General features: G+C 41.0%; 1 protein-coding gene across 1 annotated transcript; it reads right to left on the reverse strand.

Annotated features, from left to right (window-relative positions):
• Position 1: 1 nt before the first annotated feature.
• fam81b (family with sequence similarity 81 member B) lies at positions 2-22327 on the reverse strand. Its single transcript, XM_034691314.1, has 12 exons — positions 22297-22327; positions 19398-19458; positions 19226-19260; positions 14590-14684; positions 14329-14381; positions 13603-13810; positions 10657-10775; positions 9131-9260; positions 6869-6969; positions 3190-3301; positions 1657-1858; positions 2-262 (listed from the first exon to the last, which is right to left on the reverse strand). The coding sequence occupies exons 2-12, from the start codon at positions 19454-19456 to the stop codon at positions 126-128; spliced, it is 1251 nt and encodes a 416-aa protein (XP_034547205.1). The 5' UTR covers positions 19457-19458; positions 22297-22327; the 3' UTR covers positions 2-125.
• Positions 22328-22665: the final 338 nt, after the last annotated feature.

Consider the following 22665-nt stretch of genomic DNA (forward strand, 5'->3'; position numbering starts at 1 on the left):
ATATCTTTTAAGTGTCATTTGCGTGATGGAGGTGTGGCTATAAAAAGTATGCAGGTTGGCTTTAGCTGTGGTGGTGGGGCTCAGAATCCTGAACGACGACCCTGTGGTCCTCATCAGTGAAAATGTTACAGCGGGTCATCAAGCTCTGCCGCTTTGCTTCCTTTGTGTCTGAAATCCTGTTGAAACTTCTCTTGGTCTAGGCGGGACTTGATGTCTCCTATCTGAATGAGGGACTCTATGGCATCGTGCACAGAGCGGAAGCCTGAGGAAAAGAAAGACAGTGTGTGCAGAACATATCTCTGAATAGTATCAGTTATTGATTGAGGTGTTACATCATCACTCTGATGTCCTATTGGCCTCTTCTTACAGCTTTTTATTATGTTAGATTTGTGATAGTTACTTTGTATTCAATGTTTTACTTCTTTTACGATTCACGATTATCAGTTTTCATGACTTTAATGTGTAATAATGAACAGCTGCCCAAAATGGAAATATCTTTCAATGTTACATGGACTCAAATGTAATATTCTGTGGCTGTGACCTGTGGTGAAGACATGAACTTTCCTCTCACAATGATGGGACATTAAATCTCCCTCTTTCTCTGTCCGACTACTCGCCTGTCTTGCAAAGAATATTTACAGCACTCATCAATTATGTATTGCTTTCTTCCCTTTATCATCCCCTCCTTCCATCCTTCCATCCCCCTGGATAGAGTGATGTCTCTCTTGCACTGAGGTCGTCAGCTGAGCGGTGATTCATAGAGTAGTATGCCCCTGTGTTTATTCACTGAGGGAGGCCTTGGCTCTATTTTATTTTTCTACACTTTAATTATTGCTGGAGACTAAGAGAGGTTGACAGAAAAAGAGAGGGTTTCAGGTCTTGTGCCAGTGCTCCGAGGAAATACGCATCCAGTGATGGGGATGGATGTCAACAGCAGCTTGATGTAGAGATGAGCTGCTGCACTGGGAAAAGCCTGGTGAGCCGAGTCTTTCTGTGGCTTTTTCCTTGAGGTATAGCAACTTAAAGCAGCTCTAACTTACATCATATAATTGAAGATGGTTTATAAGATTTAGCTGCATTTGCATTTATGATAAGGAGCTTGTGTTGTTAATGTGTTGCTGGTACTTTTAAGATTGTTACCCTCAACTGTTATTGAACATTTTAAGCCAGTTAGAGGACAAACCAGCAGTGTACTGGTTCTGAGCAGGTTTCAGCAGAAGAAGAATGAAATAATACTGAGAGTAGTTCTAGCTCCATAGGATAAGAAAACTTTGGTTGTCTAAATTGATGCAAATATAGCTATTTGGTGAAAACCCCAGGACTTGCGAGTGAAAAAGCTTCTGAATTTGTCAAGTCACTTCCCTTTGTATCTGCTGACCGTACTATCATCATAACTTATTCTTGTGCTTAATTTAGGATGTCACCAGCAAGTCATTGATCACTGTCATTAACAGCAACATTAAGTATGTAACATGAGCAAAAATAACCTAACCATAGAAATCAATTCATCAGGTCACTTCAATTTATGACTAATTTTCCCTCTCTATTTTTCAGACTTTGGCTTGTGCATGTGTCCTTGATGTATAAGGTAAGGTAAATGCTGGTATGTGTGTGTGTTTATTCTCTGATGACAGCCAGTTACAGTCATCCCCCTACCTTTTTGGTATTCATGTTTGAGCAGCTGCAGCTCCTGATGAAGGCCACTCTCCACTGAGGTTATTCTTTTACTGAGTTTGGTTTCAGAGCCTTTCAGCTGGTCAGCCTGACTGTGACACGCCAGGTTCTGCTGGGTCTCACACTGCTTCACACGAGCCTCCAGTGCGCATAGCTGGTCAGCTAATCTAGATGATGTCTCTTGCTAAACAAAGAACACACAGAGAAATCTGATAACTAAATTGTTTGTTAGATTTTTAGTACTCACACTGTGTAACCTGCCCAAATGAAACACATAGCTGTGCCCCTGGAGACAAAGGATAAAAGATAAAAGATAAAAGATAAAAGAAGTGTCTGTCGGCAGAACTGCAACATGCTGCAAAGACACAACCTACTGAGCTTTGAAAGCTTTATGCTTTTTTATGTTGTAAATGTTAGTGTAGCCCCTGAACCTCTTCCAAGATATGCTCAAGACAAGACAGTAAAAGAATAACAAGAAGCATGCTGAATGACAAGCGTACAATGCAACATCATAGATCTAAATTTGGACAATAAGCTTTCTCCACAAAGGGCTGCCAAGTTTTTCCTCGCCACTGTTACTTGCTAAATGCTGCAAAAGGCTCTGCTCATAGTGGACCAGAATATGATGGTCTTATTTTATCTTAGTGTTGGGTCTTTGTAGTAATATAACAAACAGTACAGAGTTGACCGGCTTTGTTTGTAGTGTCTTGTGACAATATTTTTTTGATTTGGTGCTTTTTAAATTAAGATTAACTGAAGGATTTCTGTAGTGTTGTATTTTTCTTAATCACTAAATTCTGTATATTTAATTACACTGTTTATGTTAAAGCCCCAAATCCTGTGTGCCTCACTTTTTACTCTTGTAAGCTAACTGATTACTTGCTACCTGTTCAGCCAAGGCTTCACTGGAATGATCTCTCCTCATGTCTGCTCAAACTGGACTACCCAGAGAGAGCCCACAGCCAGGGATAACATGCAAACTCCATACAGAAGGGATTTGAACCAGGAACCTCACCACGGCACCACCAAGCATCCCTTATCAATAGCTGAATTTAATATTTATAGTTCTTATAGTTTTGACACAGATTTTCTGCTGGCACACTAGTTTCCTTGGAGTGTTGCACCATATCACAGCTCTCATTTTTAATAGCTATGTTTTAATAAGGATTAACTGATGCTCCTCTAAAATGTATCATGTGGCGTCTTGAATAACTCACCCTCCCTATAACCTTCTGCAGCTCCCTGACCATCTGTTCTCTCTTTTCACATGATTCCACTTTTTTTTTTAAAGTTGCTGTTTTTTTCTGCTGAGTCACAGCTCATTAAGTGTGATTTAACCCTGCACAGTTAAACACAATACATAAAGTCTTCTCTTGCAGAACATGCAACTTGATTGTGGTTGTGTGCATTAACCAGCCTACAGAGACAACAAAGGGAACATAAACAGAAAAAACAAAATATTGTATTTGTTTTGATTTTATCACCAAAATGGTTTGAAACTGAGAATGATGGTACCATTTTGTTCTGCTGTTGTGTGCAGAGCTGCATGGAGGTGGTGAGCTGTTGTTCTGTCCACTTCCTCAGTGAGTCTGATTGCTCTTTGGCTTCCTTAATTTCACCAGACATCCTGCAAAGCCATCAGGACAAAAAAACAGAAATATAGCAAGCTCTGATTAAAAATGCAGTAGTATGCTAGGTTTCATTTATTCAAACAACTCCAAAGACACCATTAGTGTTTCAGATTATACATGTATGAAGAATGCTTACAGATGGCTTCAATTTGCAAACCTGGGCAATGCTTGCAGTCTGTTGCCCAATTACCAACAGCTCCTAATTGCAACAACCTGCTGCCTGGCAATAAAAGAAGGAACAGTCTGTTTCCCAAACAAGTACTTTGTTGGCACCCTGTTGTCTTTGTACTGAAACACCTCTACTTTGAAAACAGAAAGTCAATCATGAATCAATGCTGATGTTCTTAAAATCCTGATCACTACCGCATTATGTCTTCGTTAATTAGAGGAGAGACCTCCTTCAGACAATGGCCGATTTTTTAATACTTGTTACCAGCCTCAGCAGGAAAAACAATGTTTCTCTGCAGTTGGGCGCTCATGAACAGAGGCACACAGACTCAGATTCACACAGCCAGGTAGCTGACAGGATATCTGCTACCAAAAAACATTATGTGCTGAAAATATACATATCAAAATCTTAAAACTATGCAGACTACTTTAACTTTAAAAAAAAAATCTTATTTACTTCAAGCTCCTGTGAGGAACTTTGATATGATTTCTGAGTCCCCTGTAGACAAGCTATATCTCTCAACTTATTGCCGATCTTGTTCTGTATTTGTGTTGGTAGTGTCTTAAGACAGAACATTGAATTTTGCTGTCTTTTAACAGTCAGATATATCACTCACTGTGAAAGTTAGCTGGACATTTAAAAAAGCCTTTTTTTACAGTGTGCGTCTGACACCTACTCCCTCCCAGTGGTTACAGACGGTGAAGATGACTTCATAGCATTAGTCAGTAATGTTGCTGATAGTCTGTTTAGCTTTTGTAGCTCATGAAGAGGCATCACTGTTCATTTCAGTCTGTGTCATAATCAGCCAAATGCTCCTCACAGGGGCTTTTAAAATGTAATGAGAAATGTGTCAGAATGATGCTGCGTGATGCTGCGTGATTCTGCATGAACAGCTGAGAAACACTAGATTTTTTGATCTGGAGAAGTTGTCATTTATAAAGCTGTAAGTAGCTCACTTTACTCTCGAAGCCCAGTGGGTAAAAAAATGTTGAAACGTCTCAGAGAAGAGGCTCATAACAGGCTATGCTGAGAGAAAGATTGTGGGTGGGTTGTACTGTAGTATACAACCCACACTGTATCAGGCTGTAGTACAGTGTGGGTGCAGAATTGGGTTGTGCTGTGAATTCATCTCGAGGGTGAAATTTCCTTCTTCACATAAAACATATTGGCACTTGGGTACAATTGACCTTCTTTTCTCCCATTCTATCTATTTGAGGCATTCTCCCTTGATGAGAAAATCAATGAGGCACATGCCAGGACTTTATGTGTGCCTCCTCAATACAAAGCAGATGGTACAGGGACACCTCATTTATCCAGCTAATGTTGACAGTTGTTAGACTTTGTGTGAACTTGACAACAGGATGGCTGATCTGATTGTGTTGGAGTGGTTTTCAAAACTTGCCTGCCTCTGTGAAGGTCGAACAACTCTATTTTTCATGGGATGATTTTATTTGTCTCCTTGTGTTCTTCAGTTCATCTGAAACCTGTTACCAGATGTATCTTGTTTTTTTTGTCAGTGGCCTTGTATTGTGAGGAGAACAACAAACTGATCTTTGTGAAAAACACCAAAGCAAGAGTTATCGTCGAGAAAGTGAGATGCTTTTTGGCTGAATGACATGCTGTGGGTGGCTGGCCTTAACATTATTTTTAAAGGCATCTCATGAGAGTCTGAGTTAGAAAATGTCAACATCCTGGCCCCTATAGATGGATACAAATATGTCCCTAAATACACAGGGTCTAAAATATTGTGCTCTGAATTCTGCAGTGCTGTTGTACTTAACCAACTGCTGGATATTAGATTTGTCCTTTTAAATTGAAGCACAGGAAGATGTAAAATCAACTAAGCTCCTCCAATGGACCTAAAGTTATTTAAGAGCTGTGTGAAATTAAATGCGCTTGCTTCACAGTGACTTGGCAACATAACAGATAAAGCAGGTGGGGCAGTAAACAAGCAGAAAACATTACTGAGAAATGTGGCACTGCTAAATGATGATACATCTATGGTTGTCTCTGGATGGATGGAAGATGTTATTTCACAAAGTTTTTTCATCTTTATTCTACATATTTAGGAAACACAAACATTGTTGCTTTCACTGTGTCATTTTTTTTAATCTATTGTTCATTTGGTTTTCATGTGATCCGAGACCTTGCTTCTATTACACATTTCATTACACATCCACGAATATCACTGAATACAGAGCATTCATTATTCATGTCTCCCTGCTTGTGTTTGCCCTGTGGTAAAACTACATGATTCATATGAATTTTTTTTTGCCAATCGTGATCATTTATCAGCTGTTAGTAAATCAACCGAGCTAACAGCTTTTCTGAGCCTCTGGCAATAATATCTAGAAATGTTTGTGGCACTGAAAAGCTCAGTTACAGAAGGAGTTGGGACTGGGGATGTTATCTCATAAGTAAACTCATTCCTCATAGATTTTTATTTATTATGTGGGCTTAAGCTGAAAAAGAGAGTAACGTGAAATATCAATCACTTTTAGATCCCTGCTCAGGAAAAATCAAACAAGGTAATGGCCATAGTTCACAGACATAATCAGCCCACTTAATATGGAAAAGTCAAGGGCATTTCAGTCTTGAAAAAAAAACTAAATATAACAAACAATGGCAAATGTTTGAATTGGCTCATCCTGACTATAAGTGAGTAATTTTCCTTTAAGCTCCTCAGTACAAGCTAACATAAGGTCAGGGTCAGCTGATGTGTAAACACAGCAGGTAATAGTCTAGGGACTCTCAGTCTACTTGAGGGAACATCCACAAGTGGTTGAGGTGTTGGCATTGTTCACGTTGAGTGCTGTTTCTCTGCTTTATACTCGTAGTGCTTACCTCAGTTATCACTTTTACATTTTATATTTTGCATTTTCCTTTGCAATAACATCATTGTACATGTTGTACTAAGTAAGAGTAAGTTATAAACCAGAGATGGTCTGCATTACATAAGTCTCCTCCTTATGCATGCTCCACATCAGCACCCCAGGACCTGAATGTCCTAAAATTCTAAAGAAAATGTCAGGCGGTCATGTGTGTGTGGGTGGATTATATCAGCTGCAATGGAAAATCATCTTCATGTTGTGTTAATGTTGATACCACATTAAAATGTGACCTTTGGAACAGCACATTTGCCTAAAAACAAACATTTGGCATCAATCAATCAATCTTTATTTGTATAGTGCCAAATCCCAACAAATGTTATCTCAAGATGCTTTCACAAACATAGCAGGTCTAGACCGTTCTCTAAGTTCAATTATTAACAAAGACCAAACATCAAGACAGGATAAGATCCAGTTCTATCTTACGGACAGGACTCTGTTTTATCTAAAGTACATATTGTAACACTCAGTTTTGGTTGTGCTTTCTCATAAACGAATGAACTTACCTGTCTTCTAGTTGTTTCACCTGTAAATCAGACATGGATCTCTTTTGACTCCTGGAATTTTGTGACAATGAGGCCTCCAGTTTCCCCAAGTCATGACAAAGCTGGAAAAATAGAAACCACATACATGCACGTGGCAGTCAGGAGGCCTGAGAAAATCTGGTATGTGTCTCACTTTCCTATCCTGTCTGTCTGTGGGTGCTGATGAGCTTATTGATCCTACCTGTTCAGCCAAGGCTTCAATCACCATCAGGGAATATGAGACACACCACAGAGACAACTCTCCATTTTGCTGTTATCTGCTGATGATGTTTGTGAATCAAGGGAAGATTTATGGTGGGAGGCTGGACTTGGGTAAGTTGGGTACCCTATACAATTTTTGCACATGGAGTTAGCTTTTGGATTAGACACACACTAGGTTAGTGGGGTTTGTACCACCCATGTGCATGTTTTGCAAAGTTTTATGTTTGAGAAGTCATATCTTTTGTGTTTCTTTTCCCTTTATTAAAGCTAGTAGCAAGTTAGGCATTGTTCTTCATTTATTGTTCTTAATCCACATTTTGAAAATGTTGCATTTGAGTGTCAATTGTTACATTTTCTTACAATGAACCATTTTTGATTGCACCACTTTTGACTGTCACTTTCTATGGTTGTCTTCTTTGGTTTGTTTTTGTTTTTTTTAACAAGGATGTAACAGTGACGCTGGATCTTTAAACTGATGCCTCCATGAGCTGACCTTTCACCCTTAATGTTTCTGCTGAGTCGAGCAGATTGGGCCCCTGCACCACTCCTCTGGCCAGTCAAGACTGGGAGTTACAGCAGTGACCCACTTTCCCTGCCTTTTCAATTATCTTTATGGTACATGCTAGACCAGTGCTCAACATATAATGTGCTGCTATCACCATGATTTACTCCTGTCCTCTGTGCCACCAAAAAAAAAACAAGAGTGCATGCAGAATCATGGGGAGTGTTTGTTGACGACAGTCTGAGTCGGCTTAAGATAGAGTAAAGTGATGGAGAGTATTATGTGACGTGTGTTCTAATCCAGGGTTTAGGCATTTTTTTATAGTATTTTTATACAGAGAATTACACTCAAAAGAGTGGTAAAAACTGTGCTTAGAGGGAGCTTCACTCTCTTGTTTGAAGTAATACCTCATCTCATTTATTTTAGACTCTGGCCTCTGAGTTGACCTGAAAACGCCAGTCTCACTTGGCAGAAGTAAACCCTGAATTACCTGTAAATAACAGCCAGCTATCCTCACAAGGATAAACCACAAACTACACCCTGGTGTGTACATTCAATTGTTTTCTCCCTGTAAGTAGCATTTAAGCGTTTAGATTAATGTAATCCCTTTTATACCTCATAAGGAGGCCATTATTCCTTCATTTAAGACTGCTGTGCATAAATGAATCTCAGGGTCTCTGCTGTGCATTTCAAGACAGAGCAGAGGTAAGGATTAGGTTGATGGTTGTAGATTTGTCTTCTTAGTATAATTAAGCATAGTTGAACATATTTAAGGAACAAGATTAAGAGCCATGCCAGCAAGGCTTTGAATCAAGACTTAGGTTAAGCAGTGTGTTGAGCTAAATACGACATGCTTAATGCAACAATGCTAATGTTGAAGACATGGCACAATTAACATGTCTTTCATTTAAGTTTAGCTAGTGTACAGTTGGAGCAGATTTGAAATATTAAACATATTAAAGTAAAAGGGTTAGATATTGATTGTTGAATAAAGTCAGGAGATCAGCAAAGTTTATTGGAACCACTCCCTGGGAACTACCAATATCTGCACAAAATTTTAAACAATCCATCCTTGTGAGATATCTTAGATCACAAGCGAAAATTCTAAAAAGTAAAAGTGTGGAACTTCTTTTGGCACTGAAGGGAAAGTCAGGGGATCATCAACGACATTATTTTTGTCTTCTGAGGACCACAAATGTCTGAGCAAGGTTATGCAGAAATCCTGTAGATAAACAGTTGGTTCAGTGGCTTTAAAATCAACATTAATTTACCTGGAGTTTACCACCTTACATATGTGAGCAGAAAATACAATTCCTCTCTTTCTATAGCAGTCTGTTTTACTAATAAAGAGTGGTTGACATACAACTTAGGCATACTGCCATCCCCGGAACCCTATTGACTGATGCTGACAATTATCCAATCTTGTAAACATTTTGTCTCTGCACTAGTGTCTAGATACTTTTAGTTACTGCAGACTTTTGTTAAAATGAAAAACCCTTTAGCACCGAAACATCCCTTACCTTGACTTCCAGCTCTTTCAGCCGCATGTCCACAGCTGACCTGAGCTCTGCCACCTCTTGCTGCAGTCTTATCAGCTGCTGCTCCAAAGAGCTCATGGCAGTGCTCAGCTTGGCGACACCGGCATCACACCTGAGATAATAGGTGAGGAAGCAGAGGAGGAAATCAATGAATGAGACACGTGGGATGAGAGGGAGTTCGGGAAATGTGTTAAGATGGAGAGATGAGGAAAAGTCTGGAGAAAACGGACGAAACAGCATGTACAGTTCAGATGGTTACAAACAAGCAGATAGATGTAAAGAAATAGGGAGGTAGCCGTCCTCAGTACTTCCCCAGGAAAGCTAACAGAAGCCATAAAAAAAGCTTTGAAGTTCCAGTGGATGAATGTCGGACATCTGTTGAAAAATTACCAATCATAAAAGCAAGTAAAAAGTACAAACCTATAAAATCATTAGAAGTTTCTATTTTCAGTTGTAACCAGCAGATTCTGGAGACACTCTTTACAGCCTCTCGCTTTCAACATATGTTTATAACATCCATCATGTTCAGTTTTTTTAATCGACATGACCTTTACTAACCTGATCAGCAGTGCAAGACCGTTCTCTCTTTCTCCCTGTCCTGAATTTAAGAAGCCATCACTCCTATCATCAAAAATCCTCCCCTTTCCTATCCCCATCAGGGTGACTGTGTGTGTGTGTGTGTGTGTGTGTGTGTCTGTAAATATCATCTGAGATAAAACACAGTGGAGGCTCAACATCAATTCCAGCAGCTAATTATGGAGATGCCCTGTTTGTAATTTGGTTTATTTCCCTGCAGACCACTACAGCATGACCGTTAGGAGCTCCACAAACCAATACACAGAAACCACTGGCACTCAACTTACTTGATAATTTATGACTAACATACAAGAGGTCATTAGAGAGAGTAGGTGAAGTTTTTTCCACTATTGGACCATAAATCAGCTGTTTGTTTAGTAACAAGCTGTAACCCGGAGATGACTTGTGCAGTCATTGCTGGTGATGTTTTCAAGGGATTCAGCGAGGTAGCTACTCAGCAAAAAGAACAGTATTTATAGGACTCATTTGAACAGAGCACTGAGATGACAACTTCTCTTCAGCCATCCAATCTGTTATCATCACAGCCTGCACAGACACAAAATAATGAGCAAGTGCTAATCAGAATCAAGCGTGTGTTCAAACCTGGGAGCTTCTCTCAGCTGAGAACATGATAATCAATCTGTGTGTGTCTTTGTGTAAATGTTTGAGTTTTAGAGGTACAACGTATTGGGAGCTGTGAGACTGGGAAAAGCTGCAAGACAGTATGCAGGATAAACTATACAATTTAAGTTCAGTAGATGGTAAAAAAAAAACAAGTAGTAAATCTGTAATAATACTTGCATTTGACCTGAAATTGCAGCACAATTTTGAATGTATCTGTCTACTTCCACTTCTCAGTCATCACATGGTTTTATTTTTGTAACACTGTTTGATTTAGTACCTATAATTTGACTAAGGCCTGGGTTGCATACCTGGCTACTCTTCCTCTCAGGTCTCCAATGCCAGCCGTGTTCTTCTGGTCCAGATTTCGGACAGCCAGGGTTGTCCCAGAGGTGTTGGAGTCCTGCTCAGCCATCTGTCTTTCCAGGGCCTAAGCAGGACAAATACAGCATATTTCTCCATTTCATTTTCGACCAGACATTCCTCAACTTTTCAGACCAGGATGATCACTGTGTACTGAACCAAAATGTCCCAAGTACCAATAACAGAATACATCATTTACAGCACAGTTATGAAGATGTGAAGAGTACAATGTTTACAAGACAGATCAGCCTGATGTAGAAAAGTCTTGGAATGACACGAGGGAGTGAAATCATCATAAGCTGCATCGTCAGGGGCTGATTGGAACTTGCATCTCGAAATGTTTTTTGACAGTAAGTGGTTTTAAAAATCCAATACTGTGTTCTATGACGACATGATGAGAATGCATCTGAGTGCATTTAGCTGACATTTGTCTTACTGGATGATGTCATGTTGAAGCAATGGCAAATTTGAACTTTTTAATATTTAATGATGAGCCTTTGGTTTCTATGCTAAGCACTTGGCCCACTTTGAGGACAACTGATATGCCTTTCTGTTCTTTAGCTCTGGCATGATGAACATCTGCCATAGTTTAGGAATCACTGTCTCAGTTAGTTAAAGTGAAATAACATCCTGAAGTGGGAAACAAAAATGAAGCATTAAGAAAGTCATCACCATCTTTGCATGACAGATGATTATAGGATATAATGATGTAGGCAAAGAGAGCTAATATTGACAGTGTGATGATACTTTGATTTGATTTAGCAGCATATTCACTTCACAGCATGGCTTATTACTTAGTCATGTACAAAATTAATCAGCTATTTTACATTCATATCATATTTCAGATAATTACATCCTCTAATTGTATCAACAGCCTATTTGGTATGCAGTGCAGGCAAGTATGTCATCCTTAGTCCTTGGTGTTTCATTAATGCTGACGTGAAGAAAGGGTGTGATGTTAGTTCAGATGTAGTTCCGGTGCACATTGGGCCTGATCTACTAAAATCCCAAATAACAAGCGCTTATTTGCTATTTCTGGGCGTGTTGCGGGTGATCTACTAAGACTGCGTGCGCAAATGATAACGAGTGCAAAAGTGGTGCGGACCGCCCTATTTTACGAGGATTTTGCGTGTGCTATCGGCTGTCACCATGGAGAGTTTGAGAGAGCAGAGTGGCCTTGAGCGATAAATGATGTTTGAAGCCACGGAGTTGGAGGTATTTGTGGAGGAGGGAAATAAACACATCCGTGAACTCCAGCAGAGACATCTCAGTGTTAGAAACGCGATTTGGGAGGCCATCTGTGAAAAGGTGAATGATGTGAGAAAAAAACAGAAGATCTGCCAATGAAATAAACGCATCTACTCTACTCCAAAATTCAATCAGTGTTTTGATGGAGTTTAGCAATTTGATGAGGCTAAGTCTGCCACTCTTGCTCTAGAAAAGTTATGCGTCACTTGGATGAAGACAGTTGCCTCACTGTCCCAGGGAGCAACTTTCGGGTGAACGTTTTTAATGCCTGATATCATCATCCAGCAACTGTCCCAAAGATTCACCAGCTTAAATGGAACTGTGAACATATTTGAGTCAATTCACCCCAACACACTGCTGCAAGCACGAGATGAGGAGTTACGCAGAGCTGCCTGGCGCAGCTCAGTGAGCGCTCATTCTCCAAGTTAAAACTAACTAAAAACCCCTTGATGAGCACGATGGGACAGAATAGACTGCGTGGACATGTCATGTTATCTATTGAGAATGACAGATCAAAGAAAATGGACATACAGTGCATCGTGGACAAGTCCGCGGAGCTTAAGGCTCGTCCAAACAGTGGTGAGTAGGCCTAGTTCATATTGTTTTTTGTTTGTATGTGAACATGTGGGCCGCTGTGCCAATTTTACTAAACTTTATAGCTGTTGATACAGTGACCTACTGTGCTCTCATTATATGACAAAGTTAGTGTCTGAATGATGCGGTCGTTATCCCTGGTGCTGAACTGCTTTGAATTTGTGTTGTTTTATTATTTTTATTATTATTTTGTTCTCTTGGTTTGATTGACTAAAACATGTAGTAATGCTTGTAAGCCCAGCTTTTGCGGGCATGTTGTAAAGCAATGTTATGATGAGCTTTACAGTGACCGCAGCCATGTGTGCGTAACGCTGTGCCAGTTTGCACCTGCCTTTCAAACGTGCTAAATATAGACGCAAATACAGCGCGCGCTATCTGCTTCAGGTTTGATAGATCACATTGCGTGTGCTAAATGATCACATTTGCATCTCCTTCTCCCAGTATTTTGCGCGTTCTGATGATCTACATGTATTTTGCATATTCATGAAGGCAAACACGCTAAATGATTGCGAGTGCTATTTTGCCCATTTGACAGACGCAATCCCATTTGCTCCCGGTTAGTACGTCAGCTTTACGCGCGCTATCAAGTTTGCACGTGTTTTTATACACGCAAACCTTTAAGAGATCGGGCCCTTAGTGGTAATTATTCTAACTGTTGTTTTCAGAGGTTAGTTTGTGCTTAACTTGTCAGTATGCATCTCACCGCATACTGTGTACATCCTTCTTTTTCTGCTTATACAGACAAAATATCCATGAGCTGCTGTTTACAAGAGTCAGGCAAGCTGGGCTCAGGCGCTGCACCATTCTATCAGGTGTAATCAAATCAGCTGTGAGTTTGTGGTGCCATGAGTGTGGGTGTGTGCTGCACATCAAAAGAGACAAGGAGAAGAAAGGGAAACAGATGAAAGAGCAAGCGGGAATATAAAGACCAGAGAGAGAAAAGAACTCACGCAGTTGAGGAAGGATTTTTTTGCTAAACAAGACTTTAAAGATATTTCCTGCCAGAAAAACAGCCTCACCCTCTTCACTAACTCCACCACCTACCCTCTTACCTGTATGTCCATGCTGAGCTGCTTAACAATCCGTGTAATGGTCAATATGTGATTCTCGAGCAACTTGCGGGACAGTGCCTCCACTTGGATGGAGCCCCGGGTTGACTGCAGACCTGCTGACACCTCTTCTTTGATCCTGAAAGCCTGCTCTAGCAGCACAGCCAGCGTCCTCTCCTGACCACGCAAGTCACTGTCCAAGACATCAGACCTTTACCAGGAAGTAAACAGGAGCAGAAAAAACAAACTCAGAGTCTTGAAAGGTTATAAGCTCATTGATATTGATTTTTATAATAGAAGGAATTGTGTTGCAAATAAGGTCAGAGTAACTGTCCTAGGCTCTGGAGGTACAGGAGTAGATTAGGGACATGAAAATATCACAGGGCAACTCAGAAGAATAATAGAGAAGTGTTTCCATTGTTTGAATGCCCTCAGGTCACGTTCAAACTAGATGTTTCATTTCATCTTTGTTCCTGCCCTGTGTCACACTGCCCAATGTTTCTGAGGTTTGAGGATTAATTCTATCAACTTGATTTACTGTGGTCCATGGCCATACTTTGATCCAATCAGTAAAATAACCTATCTACCTCTCAGACCCAGATTGATTTCAGAACACAATCACTGACCCATAGGAACTATAAGGGACAAGAGAATATGATAGAACTGTAGTATTTTTCATTGTTGAAGCAATACTAATACATAATATCCACATTTGATAAGAGAAGTTACCTAGTTTGAATCTGACGTAGTTGTGTCTTTGGTTCATGTGACATTCTTCTTTTCTATAAAAGAAAATCACATTACAAGTTTTGCTGTAATAAAGTCAGATGTCTTATTAGCTCTGTTTTTAATTTTATTTGTTAATATCAATGCAACAAACTTTTAAAGTAAATTTACCATCATGCCAAAAACAATATAATGCAATATTATGCGCTTTCTTCTTCACAACAATGTATAAAGCACTTTTTATTACCATTTCAGAATACTCACAGGCAAGTGCTTTTTCCAGCCAGCTCTTGAGTTCATGTGTTTGTGTTGTAATGTGGTTACTGTGGTTTCCTTGAGCGGGGTGTGCTTGCCTGCCACTGTGAATTAGTCAGCATAGTAATGCGAGAATGATGCATTGTATATACTACATGAACTGCTTAACTCAGCAAACCAGAACATGAAGTGCGAACAGGACTTTAACCCCTATGAAATGAGGGGACAAACTGATCTAACTGAGTAAAAAAACAAAAAGCTAATAAAGCAGCAGCCCTCAAAGAAAGAAGTCCAGTTTTGAAATCTTTGTAGTAAAGTACATAGTGGTCATTTAAGTCTGGTGTCCACTGCAATGTATCATTTCCCCTTCAATTAGCTGGTGTCTTCTTGTACTTTGCTCCTTCTTTCCATGGCTTAAGATGAATCTTGAGATAAACTGGTCATATATCGTTTAAAGTTTTCATTAATTAAGGGTATATCGCCTTGTTCTATGAAGTACAACAAACAAGCCCCCTTGGGTTGGTCCATCTGATTCAGCTGATTGTGCTTTACTGCAGATTACAAACATTCTTTGCTTCTTAAATACCACACTATCATTTTATAATTAAGAGGTAGTTTAACAAACTACAATGTCTTCAGTTTATTTTGTTTTGCTACATGGTTCACAGCTGATAGTAGCCATACTTTAAATGAAAAAAGACCAAACTTTGGTCTCATTAAAAGTGTTGAAAAGGAATTAGGGAGCCTTAAAAACTCATCTTTCCATCAACTTTTTCGCCCTTATACATAGCTGGTCATTGGCAAGTCTGAAGGGGTCAAATAAGGCAGCCTCACTGTGGCTGGAAAACAGCATATCTGTTTTTGAACATGGCATTATTGATAAAAGAAGATAAATCATAGCAGGCTCTGCTGTTTGTTTATCTTCATTGCGCACAGTTAAATTATCCGCCCACTGAGTATCCAGCCTTGCTCTGACTGAATGAACCATGAGGTATGATTCAGCACCTGGAGTGAAAATGTCCTCGTCATGTTTCATTTTCACCAAAGCCTAACCCACATGTTGACACAGCCTGAGTCAACTGTGATAGTAATGCCACTAAATTACACACAAATGCCTTCAGTAGAACATGTTTGCAGGTGTGTGCAATTGCAACTCTCTAAACAACCACACACACACACACACACACACACACACACACACACACACACACACACACACACACACACACACACACACACACACACACACACACACACACACACACACACACACACACACACTGTGGATTATTCTCCTATCAACAGGACCAGGATCATTAAGAAGAAAGGGCTGCACACTGCAGGGTCATCAGTTATCCCTGCTGGACTGATAGAAAGGCCAATGGTCGCTGAAAGGAAGCGTCTGGCTCATGCGCTCACATCTCCATCTCCCTAAATGAAAGAGGCATTCAGGGCAGTGTGCAGGGCTGCTGCCAGTGCCCTCCTGGTTGTAATCAAAGTGTTTTACTTTTTTGGATGAATGAGAAATCATGCATTGATCCAGAGACACACAAAACTTGTAATTGGATTTTTATTTAATGTTTGAGTATCGTCCAGGTTACACAGACAAACCTATATGTAAATACAAAGTAAGACTATAAGTCAATGCTGCAGTAAGTGATCCACTACTGAGGGCTCATTTTCTCACTATCAGAGGGTCATGGCTGAGAGCTTTCAACAGAAGGCTGCGTCAGAGCCACTTATTCCTTTATTATCACTGCCACAGCAGGTACTACTGGGGTCACATTGTGGTGTTTCACATGAATAAGTTTCAATGCAAGGGCCCTCCACTTGTTTACTTGTTTGTAAGGAGAAACGTTCATCAAGCCATAACATTATCCTTTATAATTCACTGTAATTCATTCATCATCTCTGTTTGTAGGTAAAAAGATCCCTCTGTGACCTGCAGAGATGTAGACACAGCGAAGAGCATTCATTACAGTGATTGCTGTCTGTGTATGTTTGTTTATGTATGTGAAAGTGGGCTCAGTGTTTACTAGGGGGGACAGGGCAGACCAGCTCCACAGCAGGCCTAAGGATATCACATAATGAGTTGTACACACACACACACACACACACATATACACACACACACACACACACACACACACTAGCACACACACGCACATCACATCACTGTAGCAGCAGCAGTAAAGCATCCTCAAGAAGAGATGAGGCTCCTCGCTGCTGCATGTGGGTGATAGCATTCACTAAAGCCTGACCCTATGGCGGCTTGAACACATCCAGACTACAGCGGCTACAGTGCAAAATATCAACAGGGAACAAGTCTAATAAAAACCTTCCAAAGGTTTCAGACTCACTCGCTCTTGGATTCACCAAGGTCACTGCTGTGAGAGAGTTCACAAAGAGGCTGCAAATACCACACACAGCATGTATGAAACTACACACAGATAAACTCAGATGGCTTTGACAAGGAATGCACGACTGTGTTATAAACATCTCCACGAGGCATTGTGGGGTTGCATTATGCAATCACCAGCATACAGATTATCCAGTCAAGTGAGATGGTTGGCCAGAGGGAGGCGCGGTACAGCCTTCTTCCTGCATTTGAATATAGCAATTAATGAGGAAGTTTGACTTAACCCTGGTAAGGCTCAGTGGACAGAGCAGGGAGGCAAAGACAGTCTGCAGCTATAAGGAGCATTTATGAAGCATTTATCTTGCAGAAATCACTGCATGTGTCCAACTTCACAGCTAAAAGGAGATAAACCTTTAACAGATGAGGACATTGCCTGACGTCTAACCAGCGAGCTGCACACTGTGTCATACAATTTTGCACCGCTGCCTGCCTGCAAAGGCATTGTTAAAGGCTCGTAGTGAGACTTAAACCTCTTTCATCATCACTCTGTGCGTCTCCTTCTTGGCGCTCTATAAATTGATCATCAGTGGAAGTGCTCCCGAGCTGCAGCAGCCCAACTGTGACATCCCTTCACCACCACTCAGAGTGAGCTCAGGCTGGCTGGCTGCTGCACAGGCACCATGGAGCAAAAATCACCCAAGGATGACAGCAGCGCAAAGGGACAAGAGTCTCTGTCCTACCAGCGGAGGATGTGGAAGAATTTCCAGGAGAAAACCAAGCCATGGCTCAGTCCGAAACTAGGATCGGAGCGTCGCGGTGCCGGAGGCGCGGAGGGCAGTAAAAAGGAGTCTGGGTTGTGGATGTTTAAGAGGAAAAAGAAACAACTGGACCGGGTGTTTTCGTCGTCCCAGCCGAATCTGCTCTGCTCGACGCCCGCGCCTTTTCAAGGAGATACACAGACTCTTGGAGGCGATGCAGTCCCGGGCACTAGCAGAGACGGCCAGCCTCTGCTACATCACCTTGGCGCAGCTTCTGGAGCCACGGGGAGTAAACCCGAGCTGACGGCGCACGGGAGCCCCAAACTCCCCGTCTCCCAGCTGATCATGTACCAGCAGAAGAGCTCCTCTCTCGGGTCAGCATGCTTCGAGAAGCTGGTGGTGGACCCGGCCGCGATGCTGGGAGAGGAGGAGTTGCGTAAAAACGCAAGTGATTCTGTGAGTATGGATCATGTGGAAAAACACATGTACTTGACTATGTGTTACTATGAAGTCAAACTATAGAGCCTTATAATCAATGAAGTGGTGGGTTGAGCTCCATTGCCCTGGTCATTGATAAAAGGAGACAAGTTGTATGATGATGGTGCTGAGACGTGCACACTGCTCCCATCATGTGATGCGCTCATTGATTTGCCAGTCCCCATGCTTCTTCACTCTGTCCTGGAGCATGCTGGGCCACAACAATGCCAATGTTATATACCTGCATTATAAGATTACATAACATGACTCTGGGTTTGGTATCACGTCACCCTAACCCCTTGCTCTATACCCTGCTACAGAATCCCTCATGATATTTTCTACAAAGGCTACTCTGCTCATTTACAGCTTCCTTTTGCCAGCTCACATCCTTTTCTTCCAGTGCAGGGACTGTCCCCTAGCTTCATAGTCCATCTGTCATTGTGTCCTTGTCTCGGCTGCAACAGGCCCTAGCAGGCTTAAGGGTCTACCATGCCTGTCCTTTTCATGAAAAGGGCCCAGCTGGCATATATATCAGGCACCAGCAGTGATGGAAATTCATGGTGAGAGTATTCCCACACAACTCAGCATGCTGAGTCAGGGTGCCCCAAGGAGAGACAGTAGCAAAAGGATCAGTCAGCCAGAGAAGGCTAGTGGTCCGGCTATATTCACAAAAATGACGCACATGCTTGAACGTTTTAGAAAAACTGTGTTTTTTTGGTTAAATCATGTGGAAATAGTGGTGAGATTTAGGTTCAAGCAAACAAAAATGTCAATGCCTGGAAGCCTTGTCAGCAGTCTCATAGCATTCCAATGAACTTTTCTCATAGTAGGTCATGCTTCTTCAGACATGTTGCTTGGACATTCAATATTTCTGTCCATGAAAATTAAGTGGAAGATACAGGATGTGAGAACAACTGTGTGTGCATTCAGATTCAGCGGCCTCAGTTATTGCAAAGCTTTTCATCTCAGCACTCTCAAAGTGTTGCAGAGCTGCTTCTGAACATCATCCAGATCGCTGTCTAAAAGTGATTTAGCATTCAAGCACACTTACCCATTAAATCTCTTAGAGAAGTGGAGCGCACTCTGCTGAGGAGGTAAAAGAACACAAATATTAATGACTTCATTGAAATTGATCTTTCAGTTAAATCACAGCACGTCGGTTACATAATGCACAAAGAAATCTCACTTTGCCAAATAAAGTTTCAGTTGGAGCCAATAGTTACCTCCTGTTGTTGCTGTGTTTATCCAGACGTCTTTTGTTCATTTGTTGTGTATTCCACATAGCTTAGAAGAGAGACAAGAGAGAGCATCATCTTCTCAGATTACAGTGGAGTGATAGAGTAATTTGTTGGGCATCCTCAGTCACAGATGTAAGAGATACAGAGGGATTATGTAATAAAGTTAGAGGAAGCAGACATGAGCATAGATGGCAGGAGATGATGGGCGATGAGAAGAAGTAAAGGTGCTGAGGACACATCAGACAGGGTAAAAGAATAATGAAAGGTGATGAGGGGATGTGTGAAGAGACAATTTGGATCAGCAGAGAAGAGGTGATGAGAGGAGATGAAGACAGATGAAATTGAGTTGGAGATGCTGTATTACACCCTGAGGGAAAGAAGAAGTCAGTTAAATGAACCCTCAATATCCAAACTAATAGGCAGACATGTTTGCTTAAATATCCACAGTGGATGGATTTTGTATGTGCATATGTGTGCATGCAAAAAGGAAAAAAAGAAGACTATTTCTTCTCAATGCACTTATTTGTTGTCTTCACTAACACAAGAAAGATTTGAACTCAGAGCCACACTTGTCAGTCGTCCACAAATCCAGCATTTAGGTGAGTGTATACAACTCCCATCACTCAAATGAGAGCATAAAGCATGAAGCTACAATTTGGCAAATGAAATAAGAAAATATGAAACATAATAAGCAGAATGTCCCCGCACATTTTGATTTGGACTGTAAGTGGTGGAAGGGATTAATGCCAAGTGCTGGAAGTCATTTCATTATTGACTCAATGGAGAATTAAAAAGCCTATTCCCTTTTTTGCTGCTCACATATTGGAGCATGAATTTTAAAGCTAGAGTTAACTTTCCCTTTCTTTTTGAGAGAACCTAGTTGAAAACAGCAAGTTCTTCATCATGCTGTCTCTGAAAGATTTTTCACATCTAGGCTATACTCTGATCATGCAACAAAGAAAATTGAAGCTTCTGAATTCAAGTGAGAAAACACGTGCAGTCCTGTAGGCCTATCTATCAAGAGCCCCACATTAGCAGATAAGGGAGGCATTGTAAATATTGGTGAAATGCTTTTCTCAAAAATGCTGTGCTGCAGCTCTAAAACCTCTTTCTGTGTATTCTGGGATTTAGAACCAACTGGAGCTTTCTTGCATTCTCTCCCCACATCCCACTATGATTTCTGCTTCTCATTGGACTGCATTCTTGTCATTTTTCCTCCTTTAGGCTAGAGTGATTAAAATGAAATTTGCTTCATGAAAAACATGCTAATTAATAGTCTGTAAAGCAAGCCAATGTTAGTTTCTCTAAATCAATCATTAAGCTATTGGCTGTGCACTGGAATATTTGGAATCTTAGCTTGTTTTAATTGGGTAGAAACATCCAAAATTAAATGATTTAGATTCAGGATTGAAGATGGTTACACATAAATCCTGACAATTCCATTGCTTTCCCTGGCTAATTATTAAACTCAAATTATAATTTGAAATGTTGTGAGTGCTATCAACTGCTTTGATGTAATATGCTGTAAAAAAAAATCCAAATCAAAGCCAGCAATGTACTTAAAGCTGCTGTTGGTAGTCGTGATATAAACATCAGTTCTGAGACAGATTTTGAATGTCAACACTACCCCTCCCCGCTCTGCTGTTGTAAGCCCGCCCACAAAAGATCCTTGTGCGCGTTCTAGGCAAGCGGCAACCTCCAGTCTCAAACGATGAAGCCACTGCGGAAGTGTTATAAACTGCAATACATTGAGAATCCGCTTGAGGCTGGCTTTTCACAACACTGGAAACCACGTAGACATGAATGGGAAAAAGACGATCTTTGCAGCATTAATAAACATGTTTACAGCCTGGTTCAAAAAACGGCTTGGCCCTCCGAAGCTAATCTCTCTATCGGCACACACTGTACGGGGGGTTACATTTTTTTCTAACGTGACGGTTCAGAAGATATTAAGATTCCGAATTTTTGCTCAAATAAGGACATGACTGATGTGACTCCTGGTCGGGAACACATAGCTGTTGGCTAGGAGGCTCACACTAAGTCACACTCTGCCTGGTTGAGTTCCGCATTTCCAATATGGCTGCCGCCGTCGATTTGCTTCAAAACAGCTCTCAGGAACAGATGGGTGACGTCACAGATACTACGTCCATATTTTATACAGTCTATGGTTCTATGAGGAAGGAGTGGCTTCCCAACCAATCACAGCGACATAGTGGGGCCGCCACTCGACTAATCAAGACAGAGGGTTGGGGAGTAGCTCTGATTGGTTCCTGTTAACGGGAACGAGGGGAATAATAACATTGCTTTATACATAGGCACTGGAAAACACAGAGATTTCACCATGATGTCAAATTACTTCACTTACAGATGAGTATTGGTATTAAGACCTTTTCTCCAAACCCAGCTGAAAAAACTGTTTTATACCATTCCTACCAACAGCAGCTTTAACTTAACCAATAGGAAACAATTAGTTTACTAATTTTTTTAGTATTTCTTTTGTTTCATCAAAAATCTGCCATAATAAACCATGCAGATATGTATTATCGAAATATTTGAAGATAAAATAAACATACAAGTCCTAATGAAAATGTTTCATTCAGAAAGTGTCTGCAGAGCCAGAGGCTGCAGAATCAGGACCGCATTTCCGAACTTTTTACTGCGACAGCGCCACCTAGTGGTCGCAAATGACCTATTTTAAGTGCGAACCGTGTTTTTAGTATGTAACGTTACCAGTATTTTAAAATCGTAACCTCTCCCCTAACTGTGACAACAACACGAGGGTCCAATAGATGCGGTCCCAGGATTGCTGTACTGAAACTGCAGTCTCCGGCTCTGCATACTGCGCGCGAGAGTTGAGTGAAACCAACCGGAACCAGATACGCACCTGAGTTACACTCAGAAAACGTTCACCCAGGACTAAATCGCCAGTATTACCTATATGTTACCTTTGGCAGAGCTTGTTGTTTACCCCTATTTCATAGAAACGAATCTTTGAAAAAGTTTGGGACCAAAATGAGAGGGAAATAAGTTGAGCTCATCTGTAACCAAAGCTCGTATCTCCTCACTAAATACACGCCTACCATAAGCGCTATCCTTCTGTCACGCTCGGTTTTACAGCCTCTATAATTGTCCTGGTTCGTTGTGCAGAAAAGCCTTTTTATGCACCTTGCAGGACACCGACAATACCATGAGTTAGGTTAACTTAGAGCGGTATTTGCTCCCCGGTGATGTAGGCTACCTTACAGCATTCAAA

Source organism: Notolabrus celidotus, chromosome 9 (genome assembly GCF_009762535.1).
Source record: "Notolabrus celidotus isolate fNotCel1 chromosome 9, fNotCel1.pri, whole genome shotgun sequence".
In the NCBI taxonomy this organism is placed as follows: domain Eukaryota; kingdom Metazoa; phylum Chordata; class Actinopteri; order Labriformes; family Labridae; genus Notolabrus; species Notolabrus celidotus.

Bases quoted from the DNA above. Each gene is read 5' to 3' on its own strand.
- fam81b (XM_034691314.1), bottom strand. From the start codon at position 19,456: ATGTGGAATACACAACAAATGAACAAAAGACGTCTGGATAAACACAGC. The intron at 19,261-19,397 runs GTAACTATTGGC...TTACCTCCTCAG, and splicing joins AAACACAGCAACAACAGGAG to CAGAGTGCGCTCCACTTCTC. The intron at 14,685-19,225 runs GTAAGTGTGCTT...ACTAATTCACAG, and splicing joins TTCTCTAAGAGATTTAATGG to TGGCAGGCAAGCACACCCCG.